The following is an 11894-nucleotide window of genomic DNA, read 5'->3' as shown; positions in this document are numbered from 1 at the left end:
GTTTCCAAGATAAAGATCCTTTAATATTCAAGTTCCAAGAAGATAACCATACTTGATCTCTTACTTGATAGGATACATCCTAATGATGTTGATCCTTATCACGTCAATACCTATCATAAGCTTTGCCCATCGCCTTAATAGCTCTAGACCAACTTTGGCGTAGCTACTTCACATAAATCTCAATAGCCAAAACCAACACTTCATATATTGGTTTTGGTACAATAATCTATTGAGAAACCCCATGAGTATTCCCTTACAACATCTCCCATAGAGAACAACCAATAGCATTGTGAAATGTGTTGTTATAATAGATTTCTGCTGTATCTAAATGCTTAACCTAGTTGTGTTGGTCCGCTACAACATAATACTGCAAATAATCCTCAACTTGAGCATTCACATGTTTGGTCTACCAATCAGTTTGAGGATGATAAATTGTACTAAATTTCAACTTAGTACTAAATAACTGGAATAATGTGCCCTAAAATTTCCTCGTAAATCTTGAATCTCTATTCGAGATCATCTCTTCAAGAAGACCACGAACCCGCACTACATCATGGAAAAGGAACTTTGCTATTTGCTCTACATTCAATGTTTCTATAATTGGAATGAAGTGTGCAATCTTCAACAATCAATCCATAACCACCATCAAAGTATCATAACCCTTAGATTTCAGCAAGCAAGTGATAAAGTCAAGTGTCACACCTTGAAATGACTATATTGGTATTGAAATGCATTACAACTTCATAACCTACTTCTTAGTTCTGCACTTACATTGCTAATATATAGGGCAAGAATAGACATAATCCACTACATCACCTTCTATACCAGACCAAAAAAATCCTTTTTTCAATTAAGCAAGAGTCTTTCATTTTCCACCATGTCCCGCTACTAGAACATCATGATGTTCTCACAAAAATAGTTGTTGTAGATCCTTGGAGGGAAGATACAATCTTTTTTGTTTATAAAAAATAAGCCCATCCCAAACTAAGAAGTGAAGCTTTGTATTGGTATGACTAGCAATTTTCACTGTTTCACTTCAGGGTTTTGCTTTGACAACTTCACATAGAGTAAGATTGCCTTCACTACTTCTAGTTTGCCATGTTTTAGCACACATTTGGTGCCACAAAGTTTTGGCATAATTGGTGTGAAAAGATTGTGCACACACAACTTTAGTACGATCATCCACATCTACTATTATGAAATAGTTTTCCATATTGTAAACCCAATCTTCCAAAACCTAATAGTCCTCCATCTTTTTCAAGTTTTGAGGACAATGAAGTTTTGCAACCACCCCTAGTTGCATGAGTTTTAAAATTTAAGCCTCCGAAACCACCTAATTTCAAAGGCAGTTCAGTTGCTTAAGTTTAGCTTGTTTAGCTACTTCAACTTTCTTCTTCTTGTTCTCCTTCTTCAATTTGTAAACTTCCCTTTGCAAATTCTCAATCTCAATGTTTTAAACCATATGCTGCAGTGCTGCAGCATCAGGCTCTTCCTCTTTTAAGTCAACCTTAACCTCTTTTGCAGCATCTTTAGCAAGAGTTTCCCCTTCTCAATTTGCCTGCTTAGATGTTTCAGCATCATTAGCATGTAGGTGGTGTCTGGCATGTTTTTGGCATATCAATGGCCTGACGCGAGGAGAAGGGTACTCCACCAACTAGAGAAGCGTGGAGCTTGGGCTTAAATATAAACCAAATACTAAATAAGGAGCGACATAGCCTAGCAAGAACTAAATTAATGTCTCAAGTGGTCAAATATGCATTCCAACCACTATCTCTATTAGATATTTGGAACCCCCCACAACCCCCCTCCCCCCCTTGAGGAACACATGCTTTGGGCTTTCACCCTTAGCCACCCTTAGTACTAGAAGTTAAGTCTCTAGATCAATCACAAAACTTATTAAATATGGAATGGTATTAGATTGTGAATTTGGACATGGGATCAACACCATTGTGTTCAGAATAATCTCTACATTCCGTAGATATGCTAAATTAGCAAATTTAGACACTTTCTATATATAGTCAATAACACCATAATGAGACCAACACAAAGGGCATGATAGTGATGATGTTTGGCAAACACAGTAAACTATCACATAGCGATATTAAGGGATTAGACTCAATATGCAAGGGTTCTTGCCAAGCTAGTGCAAGACAGAGCAAAAAAGAATTAAAAGCTAGGTCGATAATACTCAGCTAGAAACACATAAAAGTTCTTACTTTATATTCATTTTAGTTTACTAACACTTGAACAAAAGGGGCTACTGAAGGGAACCAATAGTATTGATCTCTTGTCATTATAGCAATAAAAAAAAAGTGTTCATAAGGATTGGCCAACAAGTATCTTTTGATATTCAAAGTCATATTTACAACAATTACCCATCTTGTTTAAGGATGGTGAAATTGTCAAAAAAAGCACACTCTTGGACACATTGTATATGTGGAGGATGGAGCTCAAAATGCAACTTATTGACATTATTGTGAGAGCAATGTTAATGAGAATAACTTTTGTATTACCAATGACTTGCTTTCAACTCCTTTAGAAGCTTGTTCTGCATCTATTCTTGCTGCTATATTATCTCCTTGTAGCAAGTGAGCTTCAATAGCACTTTTTTGATCATTGGAAGAAATTACTTATTGTATGTGGATATTGTTAGAGGAGTATAAACACAAGCTATTGAGAAAGAAACACCCTATGATGATATACAAGAAACTTCTTCCACTCTAGATATATCAAGCTTTTGGAGGAGATCTTGCTTTAGTGATTTGGCTGTTGCAAATACTTCATAACATATATAAAATTACTGCTTTAACATCTTGTGCTATAAGGTGCCTTTCAAGCTAGAAATGGGTCAGCTTGCTCAAATGGGTCACTTTAGACTGATCTTGGGAGACATTAGACATTTCATAGAAGTAAGCATTTGCTATGCAACAAATATTTTATATTGGTTCAAGATTGACTTTTAGGTGTTTATAATCCTCTTGAATAACTCATTTCAAGCTTGAGATTGTTCTTGAGAAAATAGAAAGCAAGGAAAAAAAATTAGTGAGAAAAAGTTATATTTGCTAGATCAATTTTGTTTTTGCCATTTGACGAGATTTGATTTTAAAATACCGCAATAATTAATCATCCCCAAGAAAATGGAAGGCTTAGTACAGGAATGCAAGGCTTTGTACAATTGTTTTGACAAACGAGATCAATGTAACACTATGTTGACAGCTGCGGAGGCAGCCCGGTGCATTTGCTTGTCCCAAGTCCCGGCATCCATGTCGTAGGAGAAGTAGGTCGTCTCCGTCTTCTTCAAGTGGCAATCTTCCCCGCAAAAATTCAGGTATTTCCCAGATTGACCAATGAACCAGACCCCGTCATTGGCCTGGAAATCAATCACATACTCGCTCACCAGCCTGAGCACCACGCTACGTTCCCGCTCAAGCTCCAAGATCTGGACCTTACGCTCGCTGTCAATCACTATCCCTACGTAGAGCTTGGACTTCCAAGCGCCGGCGAGGTAATTGTCCTCGCCATTGGGCAAGACATTCTCAGTATACGAGAAGCTATTACTTGTGGTGTCGAACTCCAACAGATTCGGGTAGCGCAAGGAATCCAGGCAAAACAGTTTGTTGCCATTCACCACAGGCTTCAACACAAATTCAGTTTCGGAGTCAGATTCGGATTCTTCAGCCACAGGACTTTCGATGTTGGACCAACCCTCGTCTCCTTGTGTCCAGGTGAAAAGCGTGCCATCAGCGCACCACACCACAATCTTGTTGCGCAGGATGCAAGCCCTGGACCAGTCGCCGAAAACCTTGTAGGGAATCTCTTGCCACACGTTGAGAAAAGGATTCCCAAGGTAGAGCTTCCTCTGTTGTGTAGAGCGAGCCAGCAAGCAACGCTGGTCCGCGGACGAGATTGCGCACAGCACATCCGGACTATCACCGCGCGGCGCCCATCGCATGAGCTTGTCGCTGCTGTCCGTGATGGAATTGGCATCGGCGAAGAAGTGACCACTGTCCCTGTACCTGCTCTTGACGCTGGTGCTGTCCGCCGCTGCTTTCCACGCCTTGCAAACGGACCTGGCAATGATGAGCGACGAGTAGGGCAGCTTGAGCAATATCTCCTCCACAAGCTCCTGCGGCAGTGTCGTCGTTGTCCTCCTCCTCGCACCCATTGTACCCTTAGGTTTTTCACTTCCCTTTTTCTAGGTTTTTATGACATAGGCATTTCAGATCACGGCTGGCAATGTCTCCTCTTAAGATGACGTGTTCACTTTATAATAAGCTTCATTTTTTCTTTGCAGATCTTCAAACAAGCCCTCGTTCTGCTACCCCTCTCTGATTCATGTCCACAACGATTATTTTCTCAAAAGAAGTATGCTCTCTGATTTGGTTCGGAGGCGCTTTTGCCACAGGCTTTCCAATACGTTTTCTTTTTAAGAAAATTTCTTGACGAGTTAATGTTTTAAGAAGGTACTGAGGCTTTTCAAACTTTATAATAATTATTTTCAGGAGGCTTATATAATAAAAAAATTCATTGTGCAACATATTATAAGGTTTTTACTCAAACTTTTACAATTATTATTTTAATAACATGGTTTAATAAATAACATTAAATAGAAATAACACTACTATTAAGAAAATCAAGTGTTGTAACACATAACAAATTATTTAACTAATCGAAACACCTATTCCATTGATCCTTCATTAATTTATGATATTAAGTTCCATAGGCCACTGTTATTCAAATTTACCTTTTTTTATGTTAATAGCAGCTTGATATTTATTTTCTCTGAATTACTCCATTATCTCCATAATCCTCAAAATGAATTTTTTTTTAAAATATAGTATTTGTGATAAAAATACCCTCATTAAATTTTAAACCCTTAGATATGGAGAATATTCAAGCATATTTTAAAATATTCTTTAATATTAATTCTAAATTATACACAAACGAGGTTCTCCAGGCATTGTCGCTGGCACTCCTTGGCATCCACATGCAAAACCTCGTCTTCTTGCAATCCTTAGGGCGGGGAAGTCCACCAATGAGAGCTCTTTTCCATGGTGAGTGTGTCTTGGAATTCGTTAATTCTAGAATGGCAAGCCAGATGAAGAGTCAAATTTCATGGCTACCTTGCAGCTCTTGCACAGAGATTGAGTAGCAGCACGGAAAGAAATCTCTGGAAAGAATAATGGTTCTAAAGAAGGGATCCATGCTCAAGCTTGGCTATGGATCCACAAACATACATGGACTTTGGGTCCCATCTGTTCACTGGCAAGAAGCAGAAATTTTTACTCGTCCTCAAGGCCGATAGCATCCAAACTGCAATGTTTTTCAAGTTCTTAAGAAAATGTACTTTGGGCAGTTTTGTTGCCCTATGTCTGCTTTGATTTTGCACATCCTTGGCTTAAGTGGACTTTGGGCTACGTGTAATTCTCAATTTCAAAGTTTATAAAGCTTTATCTGCAATCTTTCTTGATAGCTGCCTTCCACCTCTTTCTTTTGTGCCACTCATTGCTCTAGTTGGCCCCTTCTGTGATGCATTTTTGTAGCCAGAAAAATCTTGTAGAGGCAATAGCTCATATCATAGTGTTCACTATGTTTCACTCTTTTGGCTCTCACCCAAGGCTATTCACTACCACCTTTTTGAAATCCGAGATGAGTACTCTGCACTAAATATTGGATCACATCATGTATATTTGGTGGGTATGATCTTTTGTATACTGGAGGCTGAAACATCCAAGTTTTGGGTATGTTCATGTCAAGAGTGAGCTCCTGGTGTACAACTAGAAAATCTCCCTCACAGGCGACGAAGACGTTGTCATCGAAGAACTTCCTCCTGGCTCTTGAGTGGATCCTCCTCCCTCTCTCGAGAAGATTTCGCCGCTCGGGAACTCCTATCGATTTCACCATGCTCGAGCACGCCACATGTTCTCTCTTTAACTTGGGACGTTTCTTCGTAGCGCTCGAAGATCTCCAGAGCCAGCTCGGGTTCTCCATTCTCGGCATAGCCCAGCAGCAGCGCGTTCAAGGCCACCACGCTCACGCTCGCTGGATCTCACTTCCCGTCAAAGACTCTGCGAGCTCGATCCATGCTACCACACTTGGAGTATATATCCACCAGCGTGCATGCGACGTAGACGTCGGAATCACACCCCTGCTCGGCTGCTCGATCGTGAAGATCAATCCCTCTCTGGAGCCAGAAACTCTTCCTTCTCCGATGATCGTCCCCTTCTTCTCTCGCGGCTAAGCTCGACACACACTCTGTGAATCCGGCCGCTCGTCCATGCTGGCGAAGAACTTGAGAGCTACATCGCTCTCCCCGCTTGCTACATATCCCAAGATCATCGAGTTCCAAGCTGTCACCGACGGGCATGGCACCATCTTCCGGAAAACGGCAAGAGCGTCCTCCATGCTTCCACTCCTGGCGTACATCTCCACCAGAGCGCTCGCGACGTAGGCGTCTGAATCGAGCTGGGACTTCGCAGCTTCGGCATGGATTGCCAGTCCTTTCTCCAAGCATCTCGCTTTGGAAAAACCTCGTCCATCTTCTTCTTCCTTGGAAGCAGTGGCCAAGCTCGAGCAAGCCACGAGCACGGCAATGTAAGTTCGATCGTTTGGAGCGCAGCCAGTGGCTTTCATCCGCTGGAACTTCTCCAGAGCCAGCTCGCTCTTGCCGTTGAGAACACACCCGTGGATCAGTGCGTTCCACGGAACCCCATCGCGAGAAGGTGTGATAGTTGCGAAGGCGTTCTCGGCGTCCACCAAGCTTCCACACCTCGAGTACATGTCGATGAGAGCGCTGGCCACGAAAACATCACCCCCGCAGCCACTTTCCACTGCTCGACGGTGCAAATCCCTGCCTTTCTCCAGGCACCTCACTTTGAGAAGCCTGCCATGATCTTTCACTGCCAAACTCGAGCAAGCCATCAATCCGGCCACGAACGTCCGAGAGTTTGGAGAGCAGCCACTGCACTCCATAAGCTCGATCAACTCGAGAGCGATTTCTTCTTCACAGTTCTCCGCGTAGACCAGGATCAGCGACGTCCACGAGACCACGTCGTGGCAGTCCATGTTGTCGAAAATCTTGCGAGCATCCACCAAGCTCCCGCATTTCCCACACAAATCCAGCATGGAGTTCGCGACGAAGATCTCTGTGTGACAATCCTTCTTCGCAGCGTCAGAGTAAAGAGCCATCCCTCTCGCCAAACTCTCCAGTTTCACGAGCTTTCCATCGATGAGCTCTCCCTGTTCTTTCGTTGCCAGGCTAGAACAAGCCGCCAATCCAGCCACAAACGATCGACCATCTGGCTCGCAAGCCGATCCTCTCATCCTGGCAAAGTGTTCCAGCGCCAGAGAGCTCCGATCGTTCCTCACATATCCCAGGATCATCGCGTTCCAGGGAGCAGCATCGCGGAACTGGATGTGACTGTCAAAGAACTTCCGAGCTTCTCCAATCTCTCCACACCTGGAATACATATCGATGATCGCTGTCTGGGCATACTTGTCTATCTTGCCGACCTTGCCCGCGATGATCTTGCCGAGTTCCAGATCTTTCAAGACGCCGCAAGCCCTCAATGCCGCAAGAAACTCTGCCGCCGGGCCAGCGCCATCGCTTGGCTCGCCAAAATACCTGGAAATCCTCGCGATCCCGCGCGCCCTGCCCGCATTGCAGTATCTCATTCATTCTCTCAAGAACCCAGAGCTAGGGCTCTTGACTACTACAAATGCTGGCCAAAAACACATAGGCTCTGGGATTTCGTGGATCTAAGCGGAGGATCTGCCGTGCCGCGTCGATCGCCATGCCGAAATCCTTGAATTTGATGCAGGATCTGTTAGTAGGAAGCGGAAGCGGAGAGGCGCGCACACGAGGAGGAAGAACTGTATCTGTATATGATTGTGTACATATACATAAAGCTATTGCCACGTGGGCATAACTACTGCGACATCATCTTTACCTCTTCAGGCGGCTAATCCAAGTCTGAATCTAAGCCTGAATCGTGCCTAGTTAGTCTGAGATGATGAGCATGGAGAGCTGATGAGAAAAAGCATATGAAAAACTCATCAATCAACTACCCAAAACTTGGTTCTTGGTCTTGAACTTACTTGCACACTCTTTGCTCCTTGTTATGGTCTCAATCTTGCCTCTAGCATGTGGTCTTGGCTGTGAACTGCCAGGCTCCCACTTCTCTGCGACTAGGCACTTGAATCTCCATAAGCATCGATCAAGCAGCTATAGTGCTGCTTCGTGGCTGCCATTCCAAAATCCCTGCCCATCGACGCGAATTTCGCCCTCCCCATCACTCAGTCCCCCTTGCTGGCTGCAAGCGATCAAGAGCGCCACGAAGCACAGCTCGTCGGGCGATTCGAGCGTGCTCATCTCCGAGAAGAGATCGATCACGCCTCGCCAATCGCCCTTGCGGCAGCAAGCGCCCATCATCCCACTCCACGGTCGCTTGAAGGCTACTGGCATCCTGTCAAAGAGATCCCTGGTGCGATCGAGAGTATCGTCCGCCCTAGCAAGCGCAGCAATCATAGTGCTCCATGAGGTGGAGCTCCTTGCCGGGATCGCGTGAAAGAACTCCAGGCATTTTGGAATATCCCCAGTTAGAGTAATTGCAGCGAGCATCGTGTTTGTAGCAATAGCATCGTGCTCGGGCATCAAACCAAATATCTCTTTCGCCCTATCCACGTATCCGTGCATGGCATAACACATCATTATTGATGTCTATGTCACAACACCCTTGTTGGGTATAACCTGGAAGAAACTCTCTGCTTGCTACAATTGCCCATTCACGGCAATTTCTGTAAGCATTGAATTCCAGAAAATTTCATCCTTGTCTGAAAAGGAAGGGCAAATAAATAGTGTTTTGGATTTCTCTATCTGCCCACTTTGCGCGTATAATCCGATCATTGTCGTCAAGAGCGCCATTTCAAGCTTCGGGATTTTTTCGAGCAAAAACTCGGTTTTGATCAAATCCCCATGACGAGATAACGCTGTTAGCATTGCGCTGGAAGAGATTAGATCCCAGCATGGCATATCGCAAAAAAAAATGTTCTTGGCCATGTCCATATTTCCGGCTTGCGAGTAGAGATTGATGGCACACGTAAATGACACCAAGCTTCTCTCTTTCATCTCATCAAAGACTCTTTGTGCTTGATCGATCGATCCATCTCCAGAATTTGTGGCAATCATCGTGTTCCAAGTGAGGAGATCTCTCTCGGGCATTCGATCAAACAGCTCTCTTGCATTGACAACGAGACCAGCTTCACATAGACAGTGGAGTAGTGTCTTGTAGGAGCTGAGCGTTCTCTTGGGGATGAGATGGAAAATTTGTAGCGCTAAGTTGATATGTTATGGGGTAGAGCAAACTGCTCCCAGCACCGAATTCCAGCTGACCTGATCCCTCTCAGGCATCTCTTGAAATACCTTAAAACAATCTTGAATATGCCCTTCATGAGCATATGCTGATAGCATTACGTTCCAAGTGATCAAATCCCTGACAGGAATTCCATGAAATATAAAGATTGCATCAGAAACATTTCGGTTTTGAAGGTAAGCCTTGGCCTCCTCCAAATTCCTCTTGCTGGTCAACTCATGAAGCATCCTTTCGTTGACACTGGTTGACTCAAAAATTCTCATGGATTGGGAGACCATGTAAGACATTTTTTTATTATATGAACTATTAACAGAACTAGCCAATCAATTTCCTTAAGTAGAGAAGCACTTGCACATCTTCTTTGAGACGAAAAACCTTTCAGAATAAATAGCCATTGGGTTGTCAGCTGAAACTTTCCTTCTGGTCCATCATATTATCATCAAGCAGAGGGATTGTGGAAGAGTAGAAGGCGTTCTGAGCGGTTGTAGGAAGCGGTGATGCTGATGAAAACTATCTGGCATGCTTGCAGCTGAAGAGATCACACTGCTGCTGTGAGTCTGTTGTGTGGGGATGTGATAAGGTCTTGCCTGAGTGCTGAATGTCCCACTTGAAAGCTGCTGTAGTCGTGATGAATATCAAATCCATCACCTTCGTCACCGTCGAAAGAAAAATATGGCCTCGCTGGTGGGAGCAACTGTGGTAAAGCAAGGCCTAGAGCTGGTCATAGCTGGAGGGGCATGTTGCTCCATGTCGAAGTAGAAAGAAACTGCTGATGCCTCACAATTGCCAGCTCGCAATGAAGAACAGACGAAGGGTGGATACGTTGCTTCCATTCGGCAGCTTTCTTCTGCCTGGTTGCAAGCTCTGTGAATGAGCATGCTCTGTGAATTTACAAGATTTTCTTGATTTGTTTCATGAATTCTTTCGTCACTAGTGTGTACGTGTGCTCTGTTGGGTGAATTAAATCCCAGAAAACATAATCACTTGGATTCCTGCACAGCCCGCTCAAGGTATTTTTGTGTGATAGGCAATTGGGGCAACAACCCCCTCCATTCTGGAATCCAAACTTAATTGGGTTCTCCACGTACGATTTGATCAGTGAATAGCCATCAACAAATGCACCTCTCATCCCTGGGAATTTCCTTGCCACCCCCAAAACAATCTCCCGAGCTTGCCAATTGAATTGTTCTACTAAATCGTTGATCTCTCTTACACAATTTCCATCCGACGTGACAATAGGCACACACCCTAACGGCCCAAGGCTAGAATAGACAATCTTCCTGAATCCATATTTATAAAGTTGCTCCAAGCCTTTCTCCAATAACACTAGCATTGCCTCCAAGTCTACATTAGCAAGGTTTTGAAGATTTGCCGCAATGTCATTGCCACCCGATGATATCACAACCACAAAGTCATTGAGATTCATCATGGGGATCTTGTTGACTAGCTGTCCAAGTTGTTTTAGCTGCTCATTAAACGAGACGACACCCCAGTCTGAGTGAGTAGAATCAAGTAGTCCACTACCGTCTGACGCAAAGTTGATACTTAGTGGAAGTTGGCTCCCAGCTTTCAAGGCCAAGAATGGTTTTGAAAAGGGCAAACCGATCACTTTGTTTATCAGATCTGGAATTATAAACCCATCACTACACCTTCCTGATGGCTTGTTATACCTTGTCTTCCCATACGGCACAAAATCACAACGAGAAACAGAGTTCTTCACGTACTTGTTAGTTCCAACATCAAAGATTGAGTCTCCCATGTAGATAGTCCGAAGTTGAGGAACTGACTTCCCATACACGCACGCGCAGAGAGCCAAGATCGCAAACACGAACACTAAAATCTTCGACCACGTCTTCATAAACCTTCACGAGAGAACCTAATACAGAAAGCCCGTTTATATAGAGAAACGAGAAAAAGGTGAACTCACCTTTACAGCTGGGCTTCATGCCTTTTTGGATTAGAAAGAGCCTTGAACAATTTTTTGTGATTTGGAAAACGCTAACCACGTGACGCCCTAAAAATAACTCTAACGTAAAAAGGCTACAGGGCTTAGGGCTGTGCTGAGGCAGTGATAGTCGAGCCGCCCCAGGATGCGACTGCACGTATCGTGTGCTTGCCAGAGCTAGGGAGAGTGCAGGAGCGAGTTGTGCTAATTTTCCATGCAGCTTATCCGGACGTAAGAGATGTGCACCTCTATTCTGTACATCTCGAACTTCTCAAGTTACGTCGATCTCGACTCATGGATCACATTCGAGCATCTCTGGAGCTGTCAGCATTCGGTACTCCACGAGCTCTGGAGCTCGCATTCACAAAGTAAGAGTATGTGTATTGTACTTTTTTAAAATATCGGTGGTCCTTTTGCAGGATGAATGAAGAGCTGCGGGCTCTGGTAGGATCATCAGATTGCCGGGTATGTGGTAATCTCTCTTCTTGTCAGATGAATTATTGCTGTTTCTGTGAATGTTTACTTTGGTTTTATAGGATTGGTGTGCGCAAAACAGGTCCTTGGTGGTGGTGCTTGGA

General features: G+C 43.9%; 3 protein-coding genes across 3 annotated transcripts; all 3 read right to left on the bottom strand.

The window, feature by feature from the left end:
* Positions 1-5664: 5664 nt before the first annotated feature.
* LOC112341405 (pentatricopeptide repeat-containing protein At2g13600-like) lies at positions 5665-7611 on the bottom strand. Its single transcript, XM_024661433.1, has 2 exons — positions 7513-7611; positions 5665-7459 (listed from the first exon to the last, which is right to left on the bottom strand). Exon 2 carries the CDS (start codon positions 7381-7383, stop codon positions 6238-6240), a length of 1146 nt encoding a protein of 381 aa, XP_024517201.1. The 5' UTR covers positions 7384-7459; positions 7513-7611; the 3' UTR covers positions 5665-6237.
* Positions 7612-8770: 1159 nt separating this feature from the next.
* Positions 8771-9598, bottom strand: LOC112341397 (pentatricopeptide repeat-containing protein At2g35030, mitochondrial-like). The gene is made up of 2 exons (XM_024661407.1): positions 9392-9598; positions 8771-9304 (listed from the first exon to the last, which is right to left on the bottom strand). Exons 1-2 carry the CDS (start codon positions 9596-9598, stop codon positions 8771-8773), a joined length of 741 nt encoding a protein of 246 aa, XP_024517175.1.
* A 426-nt stretch (positions 9599-10024) lies between these two features.
* LOC9630245 (GDSL esterase/lipase 6) lies at positions 10025-11677 on the bottom strand. The gene is made up of 4 exons (XM_024661406.1): positions 11620-11677; positions 11375-11520; positions 10460-11223; positions 10025-10319 (listed from the first exon to the last, which is right to left on the bottom strand). Exons 1-4 carry the CDS (start codon positions 11675-11677, stop codon positions 10025-10027), a joined length of 1263 nt encoding a protein of 420 aa, XP_024517174.1.
* Between the last annotated feature and the right edge of the window lie 217 nt (positions 11678-11894).

Source organism: Selaginella moellendorffii, unplaced genomic scaffold, assembly GCF_000143415.4.
Source record: "Selaginella moellendorffii unplaced genomic scaffold, v1.0 SELMOscaffold_82, whole genome shotgun sequence".
NCBI classification, from domain to species: Eukaryota; Viridiplantae; Streptophyta; class Lycopodiopsida; order Selaginellales; family Selaginellaceae; genus Selaginella; species Selaginella moellendorffii.
The sequence above is the reverse complement of the archived record's forward strand: the minus strand, read 5'-3'. Positions and strand labels throughout refer to the sequence as shown.